Source organism: Enhydra lutris, unplaced genomic scaffold (genome assembly GCF_002288905.1).
Source record: "Enhydra lutris kenyoni isolate GAN:26980312 unplaced genomic scaffold, ASM228890v2 scaffoldscaffold74, whole genome shotgun sequence".
In the NCBI taxonomy this organism is placed as follows: domain Eukaryota; kingdom Metazoa; phylum Chordata; class Mammalia; order Carnivora; family Mustelidae; genus Enhydra; species Enhydra lutris.
The window spans coordinates 325069-344237 of NW_019154158.1; the positions used below are offsets into that span (position 1 = coordinate 325069).

At 44.5% G+C, this 19169-nt stretch overlaps 1 protein-coding gene across 1 annotated transcript in view; it reads left to right on the plus strand.

The window, feature by feature from the left end:
- LOC111160197 (protein phosphatase, Mg2+/Mn2+ dependent 1H) overlaps window positions 1-19169 on the plus strand; it is a 256386-nt gene that overhangs the window by 128276 nt on the left and 108941 nt on the right. Inside the window, exon 4 of the mRNA XM_022523104.1 lies at window positions 6248-6360. Coding sequence (XP_022378812.1) covers window positions 6248-6360 — 113 coding nt within the window. The remainder of the gene's footprint in view (window positions 1-6247; window positions 6361-19169) is intronic.

Genomic DNA, 19169 nt, shown 5'->3' on the forward strand with positions numbered 1-19169 from the left:
ATTTTCTAGCTTTCCTCTTTCTAGGTGTTCTTTACATATTGCAGGTTCTGTGCTGTTCTGATCCTCTGTAGTAGGAGAAACTCAGTATTAAATAAGATGCCGTTATTTTCAGTTTTGTGGCTTTTTTACTTTCTCTCGCACTTTTCATCCCTGAAAATTCTCCAAGCCCAGCTCCTAAGCCTCCAGTTTGCCTCACTGATGACATCTTTGCAGCTACCCTTCCTCAGATTCAGAAGTCACTTACAGTATCTTTAAAGGCAAAGCTCACCCTTCACTTGGGTGTTTGCTTTATGAATAGCAGCTTAGCAGTGTAGAGTCAAAGGTCTTTGGTCTGTCCCTCTGCAGTGTCCTCAATCACTAGTATTTATTGAGGCTCTGTTTTATAGCTAGCATTCTCCTAGATACCATGGGGTCTGGAAATAAAAGGTTAGATTTTATGTCCGGGGTCATTTGGAGTCACACGTTTTATGCATATAGAGATATGGTATCTCATTTATTTTGATATTCTGGAGTGAAGTGAGGTGGTGAAATGCAGATACCTATCTAAAAGGAAGGATTGGTTAAAAAGACTTAGAAACACCACGCCAGAATAAGGAACATTGATTTCCAGGAAAAACTAGGTACTCGTCGCAAAATATAGACTACCAGCAGTGGAGAAAATGCTTTGAACCAGTGGAGATGAGAGTAGTTTCATCAAATACTGTGAGCTGCTTTGAGGTCACTGCTTTTCCTTTCCTCTTTGATCCTCCAGTTGCCTGCCCTCAGCGTGTGGCTTGTGGTGGAGGTGACCTCTCACCCCTGGCCTCTGATCCTTCCTGTGCTTTCCCGCGGAGGCACGTTTGCCCTTGGGCCCCCTTTATTACATCTCATCTTGGATCTTCCTTCATACTGAGAAGGCTGCATCGTCCATTCTTCCTGTGTCCACTGTGGAAGTCGAACCACAGTTTCCCACAGGACCAGAATCTCAGGAACTTCTGAAATGACCTCCGTTCTGCTTCCCCACGGCACTTTGTCATGGTGCCTCCTTCGGCAGCTGCGTCTTGTCACCTGTTGTGTTAGGCTGTTGCTGGGCCCCAGATGATAACTGTCTTCTCTATCCTGATGTCAGTCTTTTCCTTGCTTGCCCACCCTCCCCAAACAGAGTCTCATCATCAGCATTTCACACTCATGAGGGAGGTCGCTTCCACGACTGGCCTTTGCAGGAGATCCCAGCTTTCTTGGAATCACAGCACAGGCAGCACAGATGAGCCTTGTAGCCTACCACCCATGGGATTTGAGTTCTGGACACAGGCAGGAGGAATTTCACAATTCCGTCCTATTTCCTTTTTCAGTGTGGGTATGGATTCATCACCAGAGTGAAGAATATTTTAGAAGTTTGCTTGTTACAAAGGAAGAAAATGGCAGTATTTTCCCTTGTAAAACTACCACACATCTTCCTGTTACTGAGCTAATGACTGGAAATAGCACTGAGCTTGGATTTATTGGTCCAAAAACAAAAACAAACCATATGGTGACACTGCAGTGAAAATGAGGATAAATGCAAAACTTATTTATAGTTTATAAATCCTAGTGTTTTCCAGAATTACCATATTCATGGTAAATTATGGACCTGCATGTCTGTCTGTGTTTAATTAAGCTAATTTTGTTTTGTCTTTGTTTTTGGTAGAACAGGAAATTCCTCCAAGAAGGAATGAGCATGTGATTCTACCAACAGCCAGCAGGTGGCAACATGAGGCAATACTGGGGTGTTTTTTTTCCTTCCCATTGCCTGGCTGACAGATTGGCTTGTTCTCAGAATAAACCAAAATCAGACCCAGATCCTGAAACCATGCAGAATCTTATTATTTGTGACTGACACTATTAGCAATGTGCTCAGAACCGTGTTTTAACCCATCTGTGGGGAGCTGCCAAGTCCTATTGAAACTACCCAGCACTCATTCCCTTCCGTTGTTTGATATTGCTGTCCTTTTGGAACCTGAAATTGGTAGGAAACAAAGAATGATCCTGGAGTTGCGTCATCTCTGGGACTTTCAAACCAAATTACAACCATCCCGAGCAATATATTTTCTCTCTTGCAGTTCTCTTCCTGCAGAATTAGTCTCATTTCACACATCTTATTTTCCTTCATTGCCTTCTTTGAAACAAAAGGGAGCAAAATAAAATCCGAAGTCTTTAGAAATTGGAACTATTCTTAAGATTTAGAGATAGTCCTGGCTTAAATGTAGTATTTAGACAGATACAACACAGGATAAATCAGTCCTGCTTAAATACAAGGTGGCTCTGAGAGGTCTGTAGGACTCTTGACTGCGCAGATAAAACAATCTTGTTAATTGAATATTGTGAGTGTTTAAGTTGGTCCTTTTAGGTCATACTTGAAAAGGAATGATAGTACATGCCTGTGTTTTGCTGGTAAGTTATGCTAGACTTATGTCTTCGGGTTTGTTTACATCTAAAATGGGGAAATATTCCAAATTGGTCCATATTTAGCACAAAGCAGTGCACAGGTTTTCCCATGATTTCATTGATTTTTTGAAAATATACCCAAACCTGAGGCTTTATAAAATATAATAATAACTATGCATTTATATATATGTGTGTGTGTGTGTGTGTGTGTGTGTGTATTTTTATGTGAAGTGTGAGTAGCTTAAGCTAATTGGAAAAGTTGAGGGTTTAAAGAAAATGGGTAGCTAATTCAGCAGTAAATATCTTTATTGACTTCATTTATCGTGTTTGATCTGGTAGTAAAAGAACCATGCAGATGGTCCTTTAATGTTCCTTTCAGTACTAAGATTTAGGGAAACATCTTTTAAAGAGGAGTAGGTGGTGTAGGAAAAAATAAATGTGCTATTTTGGCTTCTAGGGAGGGGAGGGGAAGCAATTATTTTTAGAATATGTTCTAGTTACACCCAGTTTTAGAAGAAATAGAAGAGTGTATTTTAATGTCAGTGAATCCTTCAGGGGGAGGAAGTCTATGGAAACACATCTTTCAAATCCTAGTCACCAAGTCTGGAATCTTTCAAATCCCAGAGAGCATACATGTAATTAAAGCATGTGCGCACACATGTGCATCTGCACACACACGTGTTTCACCACACAAATGGTGGGGGGTGATGAAAGCATGAACATATTAGCAAAGTTTCCTGGATACAAAGTAGCTAGACATTAATCCACTGTTTAAGTGATGGTGCTGCCAAATTTAGCGCTCCTTATGGTGGGGAAACTACAGAGGGAATGTAGTTGAAATATAGGAAAAGATGAAAGAAATGATGGAATCGATTAGAAAAAAATATTGAATCACACTATTAATGTAATAGCAAGGGAGTAATTGGGCAAGCTAACGGGAGTGTTTCCCCCCAGATTGAAGGCAGATAGGAACTCCGCTGTAGCAGAAAATCATAGTGTCGTATGTACATTCTTGCCTTGATTTTTTTCTTAAGGATTAAATAATATTATAATCAGGTTTTCTTGTAATGTTAACCATGACAAATAATGCACATGTGATGCAGAATGAACTTGTCTGCGTCCCAGTGGAGATTTTTGCCATGGACGGTGCTTTTACTCGGACTCTGTGTACCACAGCATTTTCTTTCGGATTGCACCAGGCATGTCAGTCTTTGGAGGCTTGTTCACACGCCAGCCTGTGTAGAGCATGCAAGCAGTTGGGGGCTCATGGGTTTTGTTGTGGGTTTTTTTTTTTTTTTTTAATAAAAATAGTCTTTCATTCAGGCATTAGGTATTCAAACAGACGTTGATTCTGGATATGAAAGGACACTTTCCGTTACCCTCAGCAATTCCTTCCAGTATATTAAGAACAGTTATGGAGTCGTAGTATCAAGTGTGGACTTGATATACAAGTTTATATACTAATTGGCTGAAATATTTGTCTATCAGAACATCAACTTTATAGTACTTATTTAAATGCAAAAGAAAGGGAATATATCCATCCACAACTGCTTTGTGAACTGGGTTGTTGGTTCTGTTCTTATGCATTGTTTGGAGGCTAGACAGAACTTCGGACACCTTGACATTTTCTTTCCCTTTCACTTCCCCGTTGATGGTCTTCTTGGCTGCTGTCCTTGCCCCTCCTTCTCCTCGCTCTCCAGGCTCCTGCTGTCCCGTGCAGGACCTGGTAACCATTCATTCATTCTCGTCAGCAGGCTGCATCTGAAGTGAGGCATGGGTTCCAACTTAATCATCATCTCAGTGAGCATTTGCTTGCACTGTAAGCTTTTCCTTTGTGAATTACGAACAGGGGTCAGGTGGTGAGGACGTAATTTAGAAACCTGGGCATGTCCAAAAGTATTTCTTCATTTGCCCGTTTAACAGATTAAGAACTATCTTTTTTTTTTTTTTTTTTTTTTTTAAACCTGGCCTGGTATAGGTGTTAAGGGTCTAGCAGCAAGCAATAGAGGTCTCTGTTCTCAGTCATGAAGCTTCTGGCCCCAGGAAGGATCCAAATGGCCCGCTCAGCCCGTCACACATAGCATCCAGTTTAATACAGTAGTCCTCTAAGAAACTAATGGATACAGGGTTTGAGTACATTTTTTAAATCTGGCACAGTCTTCAAGAGTGGTCCTCATGCTTGACTCTACAGCTGGAGTTTTTCTTCACTTCTAAACTACTATGTCCCACATACACACATTCTTACCCCCATGGTTCCTCAGCCTTCCCCCCCCCCTTACCCAGTTGATCCCCAGTAAGTTAGTTTCTCCCAGATCCTGTTTTTGTACTTTTTATCTCTTTTTTAACAGTGTGCTGGTCTTCATCTGTCTCCTTGGCTCTGGCTCTTCTCCTGTTTCCAGTTTCTCACTGGCAATTTATCTGACCGTGTATTACCAACGCTGCCCCCCCCCCCCCCGCCCCCGGCGCCAAGCATTTGCTGATCAATGTTGGCTTACTGGATTATCTCCTCCCTTCTCTACGAGGAGGCTGGTTAAAGCCGCATAGTTGCAACTCTGTGGGTTTCTAAGAACCAGAGAAGTGCCCTGGCCCTTTGTCTACCAGGGACATCCTAGAATCAGCCAGAGCACAACTTCCTCATCTGTTTCCTCCTCCCTCCCTTTGCCCCAACCTTCGACTACCATGGGAATGTCTGGCGTTATTTTAGCCAACATTCATTTTGTTTTCCTAGCTCAGCTCACATTTTTCTCAGGTCACGGAACCGTGCTTCTGTCAGTGAGGCGGGATTTCACAGACACCTCTGTCTTGGATGATATCTCTCTGTCCATGGGAGTCTTGGTCAATTTTTCATTGTCTTGGGGAGGCCTCATTAGGTGGCAGGTAATAATAAACCTTGGAGGAGGAGAACAAGATTGAAATCCAAACTCCAACCAGGTAAATATGGGCAGGTTACCCCCCTTCTGCATCCAAACACTGAGGTTAATAATACGGTTTTGAAGGAGCACCTGGGTGGCTCAGTGGATTAAGCCTCTTCTTTCGGCTCAGGTCATGATCTCAGGGTCCTGGTTCTCTGCTCAGCAGGGAGCCTACTTCCCCCCCCCCCCCCCCGCCCCTGCCTGCCTCTCTGACTATTTGTGACCTCTGTCTGTCAAATAAATAAATAAAATCTTTTAAAAAAATAATAATACGGTTGTGAGGATCCACTGAGATTCTCTATGTACGGGACTTCCCGCCCGGCCTGACACAGAAGCCGGGCTCAGGAAATACTGGCTGTTGCTGTGAATGTGTGTCCCTGCTGTGAAGCAGCAGCTGGAGGAGGGTGAAGTCAGATCAGAGTTTGGGAGCTTCTATCTTTGATTAATAAGACAGGGGGTAGACTCTGCCGGTTTTGAGTAGAGGACACCGTCCTTCAAGTCACTTCTCTTACCTAGCTGTAAAAGCAACTGTTGGAGACTTTGGGGTTAAAAACATTGCTCTGGTTCAAGTACTTGGCCTTTCAATATTTCTCATGTGGCAGCTCAGGCAGTCCATACAAAGACAACATTTTCCACAAGTTACATTTATTGAATACAGTTGGTTTTCTTTTTCTTGCTTTTGTTCAGATTAGATCTGTTTGCCATTCCTTGTTTCCTGTCTCTGGTCTGCAGATGGTCTAGTAGACCACGGTTTTATGTCAGTGTCCTCAGTGAGAAGTGCTCTTCAGGTGGTAGAAGAGTACGAAAGATTTTCTTGTCCCATCTTTGAAGCACATTCAGACTCAAAGAGCTGTGTCGAGGGAGTGAGGTTCAGAAAGTCTTTGATAAGAGTTCCTGTCCATTCCAACACTGACTTTGTTTTCTTTCTCCAGGACCTTCAGATAGAACGAGAGAGGAGCTCATATAATATATCTGGGGGCTGCACAGCGCTCATCGTGGTTTGCCTTTTGGGGAAGCTGTATGTGGCAAATGCTGGCGACAGCAGGTAAGCAGTTTCTCTGTCTGGCTCTTACTGATTTCCAGTGCCTTCATAATTTCTATCCTTTTTAAAAGAATTAAATGATGGGCAATTAGATATTGAGAAAGAGGATCCTTCTACATCTGAATAAAACGCATTTAAGATGAGTCATCGGGCTGGTATGAGAAGGTGAAGGCTGTCTTCTGCTTGTCCACCAGGGCAGTTTGCACGTATACCTGTGGCCAATTTAAACTGGTTGTATCCAAATGTTTTTTGACTTCAGAACCTGATTTGCAATAAAAGCTTAGCAGAAGCATAAAACGTGAGAGTGAGAGGAGGGAGGAGAGGGATTTGAATGAAGTGGGTGTTTGGAAGGGACCCGGGAGGACTCCACAGCTGGTTCTGCTTCGGCTCAGTGACTTTGCTCTGTCCCCTCCCAGAAGCCCACGAGTTTCTCCTTTTATGCATAAGCCCTGAGAGGCTGTATTCTTCTTCTCTGGGCTCAACTGAAAGGAATTTTGGCCACGAGTTTATGGTTAACCCCTACTCAATCCAGCATTACCGGGAATAAGATAAACTTGGCTTTTATTTTAAGTAACTGATGTGTCCTCACTTTAGGTGCAGGGAATTTTAAAATTATAGACTTTGTGAAAAGTGTTCTGATATGTATGACATACTTCTCTGCCCCTTTAGTCACAGCATATGTTGGCTTCTTGCTAAAGACGGACTCTTTGTTTTGAAAGCAATCGGAGTACTGGACTCTGCAAGATGTCCTTAGGGGACCAGTGATGTCCCTGCACAGTCTGTGGTCCTAGGATGCCCTCATTCCTCCATCCCCTCCCTTCAGGTCACATGCCTCTTCCAGCATTCCTGCTTGCCCTGGCCCTGCTCCAGGTCTGACCCCACTCCCCCCGCTTCCCTGTTCGCATCAGGTCACGGCTAAAGAGGGACTCCCACAGACCGCAGAGGAATTTACCTTACTTTTACTCTCATTTACAAAGCCTTTGGGAGTTTTTGTTCCCTCTACTTAAACATCCTTTCTTGCTCTTCCCACTGAAGAGTCCAGAGAGTCAGGGAGAGCGAACTTCTAAGGCAGCAGTATTTGGGGTCTGTTTATTTTTACTGTGTACGTGGATTTCCATTAAACTCTATGTCTCCATTTCAACATAATGTTGTGCTGGGTAAATGGAAGTGTCAGTAGGATACCAGGTGTACCCATGGCTTCTACTCCTTGGTGTCATGACAGATTCCTGGCAGAAGACAGACTCCTGCTCAGGTGGGTCAGCTGAGTGAAGGAGTGAAAGGAAACCCACTCGGAAGACGTTTACCACCTGAGGCCTGCAGGGCCCAGGGAGGATTTACTACAGCAGAACCCAGGAGATTGGGGAGGAGAGAGAGCTCTCTGGGCAGGAGCTACAGGGGAAAATGGAAGAAATATTTGGACTTCTTTCTCTTTCCATTACCACCCCTAACCCCCATCTCTTGCAAGCTCACCAATGGGTGAGCCCAGCTGGGCGCCAGGCGACAAGTAGGCCAGAGAGAAGTGCGCCTCGAGGTCAGCCCAGTAGGGCACGCACACTGACCAAGACGGCCTCTCTGGGGTAGGGGCAAGTGGAGGGTAATCAGCACGGCTGCTGCTTCTCCTTTCCTTCTCCATCCCAGGGTTTGAGCTTCTCAAAAATAGCAAGCCTCGGGGAGCTTGGGCGGCTCAGTGGGTTAAAGCCTCTGCCTTCGGTTCAGGTCATGATCATAGGGTCTCGGGATCGAGACCCTCATCGGGCCCTCTGCTCAGCAGGGAGCTTACTTCCCTTCCTTTCTCTGTGCCTGCCTCACTGCCTACATGTGGTCTCTGTCAAATAAATAAATAAAATCTTTAAAAAAAAAAAAAAACCTCAGTCTTCTGGGGCCTCTTAAGACAGGCACTGAGGAGCTGGCCTCTGGGCCTGTTGTTGTGTTCCACATCTTGTGTTTATTTGGAGATGGATGAGCAGATCAGGCAGTGATGCCCTTCTGCGTGGAGGGAGACCGAATCAGTGACTGAGCCGTTGATGCTCATAGTCCTTTGTCTTTATGTTTAGCTCCACGCCCTTGGAAATGACTGCCTTTCTAGTCCTTCCAGTGAGTAGGGAGGTGACAGAATGCCTTGCTCCCTGTGGATAGGCCCACCTCTCATTCCAGGGGAGCACCTCTCACCAGATGGTCTCCAACTCAGACAGTAATCCAGCTTCTGGGCCCAGAGTATCTCCATGTTGGATTATCTTCATTTTGAACATAGTTTTCTTCCAATCTCCAAGCTCTTAACAGAGCCACTTACCAGCCACAGCCTCGATCCCACTTCCCAAAAGCTCTAGTGCCCTGTCCAGGACCTGCCACTTTCAAGTATCCATCTTCTGGGCCCCTCTTCTCCCCCTGTCCCCCCACCCACCCACTTTTGTTTATAAAGTGCCAATTTCCAGACCAGATCAGGAACTCTCCTCATCTATAAAAATAGTGGTGGTAGACGAGATAATTCCTAAAGTTTCTGGCATCCTATAGGTTATCCCATGAGGAGTGATAGTTTGAGAAAGTAAAGTGATGCTATACTTGTGGATTTGGGGGGATAATTTTTATCCTTCTTAGAGTTGTTTTTGAACTATTAGTATAACACAGGTTCCCATGTTCCTAAAATGTTTATAAAAGTAGGATATTTTACAAGTTCACAATAATTTGAAATGCCTAATAGGTACTTTTATCCTTATTAAAGCTATAAAGTGCACACACACACACACAAATTATCCTATGATAAAATAGTATCTTTAAAAACCCAATAAGTTAATTACATGTGTAGTGTTCCATCTCCAGTATCCAGATATGAATTTGGAGTTTTATGGGTGATTGGTTGGGTTTGCTGTTCATGTGTGGGTCTTATGTCATATAGAAACCTAAGAGCAGTTGGAGTTGTTATTTGTATGCACAGTCTAAAGGATAACTTACAGGACACTTACTTATTAGGGTGCTGTTTCCAGCTCTTGTGTGAGCCACAGATACTCAGTTTCATCTTAAGCAGGATCACTGCCTAGTTTATGTACTAATATTATAAGTATTCGAGTTTACAAAAATATTCAGTTATTCCCAAGAAACAGCAACTAAGTGAACTCTGGTGAGACTTACCTAAATATAAGTCCATTTTCCCTCATGGGCAAGTAGTCATGAATCTGAGGGCTAAATTTAAACAGATGATTAGAACTGACAGAAGTTTCTTTTTTTAATTATTTTTATTAACATGCAATGTATTATTTGCCCTAGGGGTACAGATCTGTGAATCATCAGGCTTACACATTTCACAGCACTCACCATAGCACATACCCTCCCTAATGTCCATCATTCAGCCACCCTCTCCCTATCCCCCAACCCCCCAGCAACTCTGAGTTCATTTGTGAGGTTAAGAGTCTCTTATGGCTTATCTCCCTCCCAATCCCATCTTGTTTCATTTTTTCCCTCCCTACCCCCCAAACCCCCTGCCTTGCCTCTCAAACTTCTCCTATCAGAGAGATCATATGATAATTGTCTTTCTCTGATTGACTGATTTCGCTCAGCATAATACCCTCTAGTTCCATCCACGTCGTCGCAAATGGCAAGATTTCATGTCTTTTGATGGCTGCATAGTATTCCATTGTATATATATATCACCTCTTCTTTATCCATTCATCTGTTGATGGACATCTAGGTTTTTTCCATAGTTTGGCTACTGTGGACATTGCTGCTATAAAAATTCGGGTGCATGTGCCCCTTCAGATCAGTACTTTTGTATCTTTGGGGTAAATACCCAGTAGTGCAATTGCTGGGTCGTAGGGTAGCTCTATTTTCAACATTTTGAGGAACCTCCATGCTGTTTTCCAGAGTGGCTGCACCAGCTTGCATTCCTACCAGTAGTGTAGGAGGGTTCCCCTTTCTCCGCATCCTCACCAGCATCTGTCATTTCCTGACTTGTTAATTTTAGCCATTCTTACTGGTATGAGATGGTATCTAACTGTGGTTTTAATTTGCTGAGTGATGTGGAGCACTTTTTCATGTGTCTGTTGGCCATCTGGATGTCTTCGTTGCAGAAATCTGACAGAAGTTTCTAGTAACAGGTCCCTGATTAATTAGGTGCTGTTTCTTTCTTCTTTATTGCCAGATATTGGCTGCTGTATGTTTACTTTAAATCTTGACAGCTTTGAGAGTGGAAGCAAATCTTCATCGTAGGTTCACTACCCCATAATTATTCACACTCAAGAGAAGAGAAGGTTCTCTCTGGTTTGATTCAGAAGCTGCTGGTGGTCAGGAACTATTTGCTGAGCTCTGTAGGGAGCTGTGAACACTCTGATTCACCATCGGGCACATGTGGGGTGGGGTTGTATTGAGGAAGGACTGCCTCATGTTGTTGGTGGCTTAGTGGTTTCTGAGTCAGTGATCGCCCTCCGTGTGGGGCGCTCCACAGGGATGCCAGGTGACCAGGGCACCGTCTGGGACAGACTTGCCCTTCGCTCCTCTGCTGAGCTAAGCAGCCAGAGAAGAACACGCAGGAACTACCTGATGCATGACAGTTGCTTTATTTTTCCTAGGCAAAGGCAGCCAACTGAACACCTAGGGGATAGTAAGGGACTAGGAAAGGAGCAGATGGTGGGCGGGTTTTCCCCTCAAGTGAAGAAAGAACTGGTAGCATGCAAATGTCATGCAAAGCAATATGCAAACTTTCACCCATTGTGTTTGAGTCATTGGCTCCTTAGGGTGCTCTGAGTGATTCTTCGGTTCGAGAAGATGCTTTGACTCCATTTTAGAGGATGATTTCATTGTATTTCTAGAGAGCTAAGTCACTAAGAGAGCAAAGCCATTTCCACTTATTTCAAACAGTGTCTAAAAGTTTGGCAGCTGAGAGTAGGTGAACTCATTCAGATTAAAGAAAACCATTTAAGATTTGTCAACTTGATGACTCCACCTGCCCAATTTATAGTAACAGAAGCAATCAGACACCTAATGAGTGCTAGGCACATGTTGAGTACTGTAACATCACAATCCTATTTCTCTCATCTGTTTAGTGAGAGTAGGCCTTGTCAATATCAGATAAGGATACAGAAGCACAGCAAGGTGAGGTGATCTGCCCACAGTCCCACAGCTCCCAAGGAGCCCAGCTGCCATCCAGCCCAAGCCTGGAAGTCAGAGCACCACATTCTTCATTAATGTGCTCTGCCCTGGGGTTTCCCACCTATGCTAAGACCCACAAGGTTTTTTTGTCACTGTTCACATTTTAACATCTCTAAAATCGAGAGTTTCTAATTAATGTTTTTTTCTTTGCTATTTGTATGTAAAATGATGACATACCTTATGATCCGTGGCATCTTTGATTTCACCTGAAATGGTTTATGGGGTGTCATTGAGGGGATGACTGTACTTAAAAGCTGTTTTACATGCCTTGCTGTAGTGGGGCAGATAAGCTTTGGGTGGTCCAATTCATTCATTCATGATACAAGGAATATTTTCTCAAAACAAGGGCAGCTACCCGCTTCCAAAGGCCCTAAAGTTCTTTGAGACCGCTGTAAATTTTGTGTTTTCATTTTGGTGATCCTCTGTTGAAAATAAGCATTTTCTGGATTGCCTGGCCAGCTCTACCTTATAAAAGATAACTGCCATGAATTCAGACCCCCCATTTCTCATGTTGAAGGTCCTCCTAGGAAAAGATCAGGAAGGTCACATGTGTTCATGGTGTAGCTTTGTCTGCAGAAGTAAGTAAGCATTCCACTAATTGTCTTTAAAATGAAGCCAGTTAAGTCCAGCCAGGGTGATTTTCTTTCCTTTCTCATTCCCTCATTTTCAAATGTCCAGAATTACCCACCATGGAACTTAGAACTTTCTGTATCCATTCAGAGGTGAACTCTTCTGGCAAGTCTGAATTTTCTTGAGGATGGGAGTTGGGTATTAAACCAGACTTATATTTCTAAATTCAAAACCAGTCATACCTCTGTGGTGTTTCATTTCTCAGCCTTCTCCCCTTTACTGGTGGTAAGACAGTGAAACATGATGTAACTTCCTCCAGTCCAAGGGAGGGTAAAGAACTATTCACTCCTTTTTATCTCCATGGACATAAATGCCCAGTACGGAACCTTCCTGAAACTACTTATTAATAAGTGGTTTATCTGTCCATACCTACCACTGGGCTGCTACTTTGACAGTGGCCTTCCTTTGAGTTCAGAAATAGATTTGATCTTCTTCCATTAACAACATTTCCATTAACAACTTCCCCACGCCTCTCACTGTTCACAGGTGTCTGAGAAACAGTATAGAGAGAAATGAACACTAACCACCGTTCTGTACTATGAAAGGTGAATTGCCGCGTCTCTTTTTCCTGCATCATCCCCATTTTGTAGCATATATTTACATAATCCCTTAGCTCTACCCATAACCTGTAGTAAGGAATAGCAGAAAGAAAATACTACTATGTGATATTCACAAGTACAGAGACTCTGATGGCTCAAAGCAGTCTTTACTTTTCCTATCAAGCCACTCACTGCCTGCACAGAGGGCACCTGAGAGACCCTTCTCTCTCTGGATTTCCATCATGTCTCCTCCCCTTGGATATTTTTGAACCTGTCTCTGACACTCCTTGCCCTAACTCAGTGGTTCTCAAAGTGTGGCCAAACCAGCAGCATTTGGTGCGCACTTATTAGAAAAGTAAATCCTAGGGTTCTGCCCCAGGCATACTAAATCAGAGCCCCACTGGATGGGGCCCAGCAAACTGTTTTCGCGAGCCCTCCAGGTGATTCTGCAATATTTCAGAATCCCTGCTCTGAAGTCTACCCCTGGGCATGTGAGAGAGCCAGGAAGGAGCCACTGTGTTCCCCCGGGTTTAACTCTTCCAGCTCTTCCTGGCCTGAGGCTAAAGTGCCAAATTGCAAAGGCCACCGGCATCCCTCCTACCATCCCCACGGCAGCCAGATACCACACGCAGGGGCTCGTCTGTGGTGACGTTGCCCCTGTTGTCCCTGACGCTGCCCCTCTGTCATCTGGCTGCCAGGTCCTGTGCCAGCCCCGCCACTCTGGAGCATAGGTCCTTTTCCTGGAGAAGTGCGAGTTAGAGGAAGGATTTCTTACATGATCCAGTTCCTTATCTCAGAATCTCCCACTGCCTATTGGGTAGTTGTGAAGCCCCCATCCCATCCTGTACCAGACTAGGATTCCCATCTCTGAGACGGGTCGGGCCTGCGCCTGTGTGGACTCTGGTTTCTCATGGTTGGGCGCCCGGAAGAGTGTCCTTCTGGCTGTGATTCCATCATCCCACCCAAGTCCTGCTTTGAGCAACTTTCCGGTACTCCCAGCCCAAGAAGGGGCTGGGCTGGGAAGTCTCGTGGTATTTGTAGTAATGGAATATTTGCTCTTAGAAACACTGGCATGAAATGGTTGTGGTCAAGGTAGTAACTTCATCGCTGGCTGCTGAAGGTGAAACAGTGGGTCGGTGTCATGAGGGAGCTTCCAAGTGAGAATCCCAAGGCTCTATCTTTGGACCACTTAAGCCATCACCAAGGTTTTTAGAGTCCAGTCATCTAATTTGCTGATCATGTGAAATCAGGTAAGATAAGGTAGCAAGATACAAAAAGACCTTTAGTACCTGGGAAAGTGGGCTAACCCTAATCAGGTAAAGTTTAACAATAGTGAAGGTAGAGCATCATACTTATTGGAAGAGAAAAAAACTAGCAGAAGCTTATCAGTGGCTCACATTTTTAAAAAATGGATTTAAGTAACCAGTAAATTCAATCTGGTCAGCAGTGTGATGTAGACACCAGAATCTGATGTAATCTTTGGGTGAAGCATTGGGGGTATAAGGCAAACAATGCCTAGTGGTTTTTGTTGGCTTATTTTGTCTCAAGCACTCTTTCTAGTTTCTAGGGCTTTACACGAATAATTGATTAATCCTCACACCAGCTCTTTTGGGGAAGAACTACTGTTAATCTTATTTTACACGTGAAGTTTGTCTCTAGGTGACACAATTCAACATGTGCGTGAATGAACAGGAACATTCCACCGAGAGGCCAGAGTGGTGAAGGGCTTCCGAGCCGTGTTTGAAGAAGGGGAAAAACTGAGACAAACCAGAGCTTTTTAGTCACATGGAAAGATAATTTGTGTTGGTGCAAGAGATCTTTGGGTGTTTGTGAGATATGGGGGAGACTGGTAAGGGTTGTTCTCCATGAACTGGGGACAGAGGTCACAACCACAGGAGGAAAGGGCTGTGGTTAGGAACAGGGGCTCAGATTGGCTGAGTTGAATCTTGGCTCTGCCACTTTTACTTGTATGTGACCTTGGGCCAATCTCATGCTTCCGATGCCTCGGTTTTGCTGCCTGTGAATGAAGATGAGGGTGGCTTTCCCTCTCCAGGGAGGATTAGATGAGCACATGCGCACAGACTCTCGGCATGGAGCCAGGTCCACATAACTGCTCAGCAGTGGTCAGCTGCTTTATTGTCATCATACTGAGTACAGACTCAGTGAGAGCTGTATACAGATGCGGGGGGCTGCTGTGGAGAAGACTGGGTTCGCCCTTAAGGAAAATATTTGTGCATCAACTGTATAATCACCTAGTAAGAACATTGTACTAAGTAATTTGGTTTTTTCAGGGTCCCCATTATGTTTCAATGGCTTTAGGGGAATCTTTATAATATTGTGATGTTTCCATTTTCCTTTTTTTTTTTTTTTTTTTTTTTAGAAAAAGAGAGTGGCAGAGGAAAAGGGGGAGAATTTTTTTTTTTTTTTTTTAATTGTTTTTATTTGGCAGAGAGAGACACAGTGACAGAGGGAACACAAGCAGGGGAGTGGAAGAGGGAGAAGCAGGCTTCCCGCTGAGCAGGGAGCCCGATGCAGGGCTCAATCCCAGGACCCTGGGATCATGACCTGAGCCAAAGGCATAAGCTCAAAAACTGAGCCACCCAGGCTCAGGCGCCTGAGAGAGAGAATCTTAAGCAAGCTACACACCCAGTGCAGACCCCGATGTAGAGCTTGATCTCACAACCCTGAGATCATGATCCAAGCCAAAATCAAGAGTCCGATGCCTAACCAACTGAGCCACCCAGGTGCCCCTCAGTTTTCCTTCTTATAAGAGATTAATGATCTCATGATTTGTAGGAGGAAAGGTACAGAGGTTTCCTCCTGTTCTTTAGGTAGGCTTAGTGTGGAAACAGTTGACCCACAAATTCACTAGTCTAGAGAAGCAGTGACTTTGTCTCCTGCAGGCATCCAGGGACTTGGGATGAAGGAGGCTCTGTCATCTTTAACACTTCATCTCTGAGGGTGCATCAACATCCAGTCAGCTGGAAAGGGTCAAGAGTGTGGAGGGGTAACAGTCAAGAGGGATTTTTATGGCCCTTGCTCAGAAGAGGCACCTGTCATATCTGCATGCTTTCTACTGGCTGCTACAAGTCAGGTGTATGGCCATCCAAGAAAACAAGGCTTCTGGGACATGTAGTCTAGGTTGTTTTCCCAGAACCAAGGGAATCTACTTCGATAAACATTTGGCAGTTTCAGCCGGCACTGGGCATTGAGAAGGGAATTCATGTTAAGTGCAATTAGTGATGGTGTCTTTGTTTTTGATACATTTTCCCCCATTGAATGCTGAGGAAGCTACAACTTGGATGTCATTATCTTTAAAGCACAAACACCAGTGATCTCTTTTGTTACTTTAATTTTGTCACTGTTAGTTTTAAAAGAGATGCAGTAAGTTCAGCTTAAATTGTCAGATAGCAAAGAACTAGCTGTCTCACTGTGATCCACTTTCATCTTTGAGGGCGTATTTGAATAATGAATAAGCCTGCAAGTAAATAGCATACTGAATATATTTGTCTTTAGAAAGTTCATCACAGAAAGTGATACTCATTTCATGCTAAGGAAGAAAGGTGACACTAACCAGGGTAGGGTATGACTATCCTGATGTTTTAGCAAAACATGTCCTGTTCTTTTGAGATGAATTTTAAATTCTCATAGTTATGTTGTAGAGATTTTTTTTTTAAAGATTTTATTTATTTATTTGACAGACAGAGATCACAGGCAGGCAGAGAGGCAGGTAGAGAGAGAGGAGGAAGCAGGCTCCCTGCCGAGCAGAGAGCCCGATGCAGGGCTTGATCCCAGGACCCTGAGATCATGACCTGAGCCGAAGGCAGCGGCCCAACCCGCTGAGCCACCCAGGCGCCCCTGTTGTAGAGATTTTTAAATGGCATACCGATTCAGGTCAACAGTTCCATGAAGGAGGCCATTACTCATTAACTATCACGTAGATGAGCAAACTATGTCTTAAAGAGCTCTTGTACCTTGCCCAGAGTCATACTGTGTACTGTGCAGCTAGACTCAAACTGTGGCCCATGAGTCCCAAGCACATGTGCTTAACCACTACCCTGTCCTGAGTCCTGAATCGTCCTCCCCTTGGATAATTGCACCTGCACTTCAGCTATGGGTCTCCCTTAGCCACTGTCTGAAAATGTTATCTGAGATTTATATCTAATTTTTTATTTCATGTTCTTTTTTTAAAAAATAATCTTAATAAATCTTTGGTTGTTAAGACACAAAAACGCTTGAGTCCAACCAACATCAGGCCCCCCAACCTGAGGTATGAAGCTGACTTGAATCAAAACCATACCAAGTCATGACCTAAGAAGAAATTCTAATCCTCCCCCAGGAGGAAGTGGGGCCAGCTTTTCCTGTAGCTTTCTGATGCACTGAAACCCTCTGTGAGGGGGTCTGGGAAACCACTCCTCCTTGGGAAGGTACCAGAGGGATGAGTCCAAGGGAACCCAGAGGTGTGGAGAGGATGGAGGGTAGACACATGAAACCCACCCCAGGCAGTTTCACCGGCTCCACCAGCCTGGAGGCAGGCAGTGGCCAGCATGCCGGTGGGGGCAGCAAAGACAGCGGCGGTTGTCTACCCACAATGGTAGTGGTTATAGTCGCATTAGTGGGCATCGAGGCAGGGGATGGTATTTCAGACAAGAAAAAAGAGAGCCCACTCCTCAGCTGGAGAGCAGTATATAATACTAAGGGAGAGGTGGTGCCCAGTGCCCAGGCAGCTGCTAACCTGGGAGCTGCTAGTTCAGAATAAGAAAGGAGTTAAGCTTTGAGATGTGCTCAACCTTAACATTCAGTGGTAGACATAGTGCTGGAGTCAGTAAATCTGGGCCTCTGAGGGCGGGAAGGCTAGCACTGGACAGTTGGGAAGAGCCTAGGTCATGGCTTCCCAGGAGGCTCAGATCTGGGGTAACCCCTCTGTTACAGGTTCTCAGGGGGCCGAGGCTCCCTAGAGCTGATAGAGGTGGCAACGAAAAGCTTCTCCAGGCATCTTGTCCATCTCTTGGCAACTAAGCTGGTAAGGATAATGGAGCAGGGTCTCAGCTGAGCAGGCCAGGTCAGCCTCTGGCTGGGTGTTATGGAGTGGTCACCGAATTTCAGAGCTATGGATGTCATCTCTGAGATGCATTAATAAGATCCTTTTAACTCTGCTTGTTTGCAAAGCAGGGAACTGAGGCTCCATGGGGGATGTGAATCTTGGACCCTATCACAGTTCGGGACAAGTTTGGAGTTTACCTCCAGGTCTCTAGGCCCCCAGCCCAGTGTGCCTTCTGCTGCCGGTTCCTCAAGCCAGCCAAGGGCAACGTCCTATATCTGCACTCCAGAACCTTTGTTTCCTCAGTGCTTCGGGATTCTGTACTTAGGCTCTTGTCTCTCAGTAATGTTACAAAAATTTCAACCAAGGAGAAGATGAAGTAGTCTTCATAATGCCTTAGGGCAGGTGGTGGCTCAGCAGTTAGTGGTGGTCAGGCATAGTAGGGCAGAAAGATTACTCTGTGCTAGAGACAGCTGATGCTACTGAGTGCACGCCCAGCAGAATCTTGGAAAAGGAAGAAAAGGAAGGGATCCTGGGTTCTAGTTTCAGCTCTACCCCTGGCTATCAGTGGGAACTTAGGAAAGCCAGTTACTCTGGGCTTCAATTTCCCTATCAGTAAAAAAGGGGATCTGGGCTCCTCCAGTGGTTCCCAGAGTGGTTTCATGAGAATCACCCGGAGTGCTTTCAGAGTGAAGACTTCCACCCCCACTTTCAACAGTGCTGATTCAGTAAGCTTGAGAGAAGCTTTTTTATTTTTTTATTTTTTTTTTTAATTTGATAGACAGAGATCACAAGTAGTCAGAGAGGCAGGCAGGAGAGAGAGGAGGAAGCAGGTTCCCTGCTAAGCAGAGAGCCCGATGAGGGGCTCGATCCCACAACCCTGGGATCATGACCTGAGCCGGAGGTCTGGGTTTGAGCTCCAGCTCCTCATTGACCGTGTGACCTTGAGCAAGCTAGTCACCTGCTCTATATCTGCTTCCTTCATCTGTAAAGTGGAAACTTCAACAGTCCCTGTATCATAGAGTCACTGTGAAGGTTAAATGAGTTAATGCAATTCAGCAAATATCTGCTGTGTGCCAGCCACTGTTGTGAGAACTAGACACTTTGTTAAATAATGGAAACAAAACCTCCTGTCCTCTTGGAGTTTGCATTTCAGTGCGGGGAGACTGGCGGTCAGGAGAATCAAGAAGTAACACATAGATTGTATGTAAAACCATTCTTACCTGCTGATTGAATGCATTTGAAGAATTCAAATTCTTTCTGCCATATGGAAAGCATTTAATAAATGTCATTAATATTAATATTGATTATCAATATAATATGATTACTGCTGTTACTACTAACACCGTAAATAGAGTTTGTCACTTTAGTATGTCTTAGATTATCGTAGAAATATGATGCAAAGGGGCTCCTGGGTAGCTCATTTGGTTAAGCAACTGCGTTCAGCTCGGGTCTTGATTCCG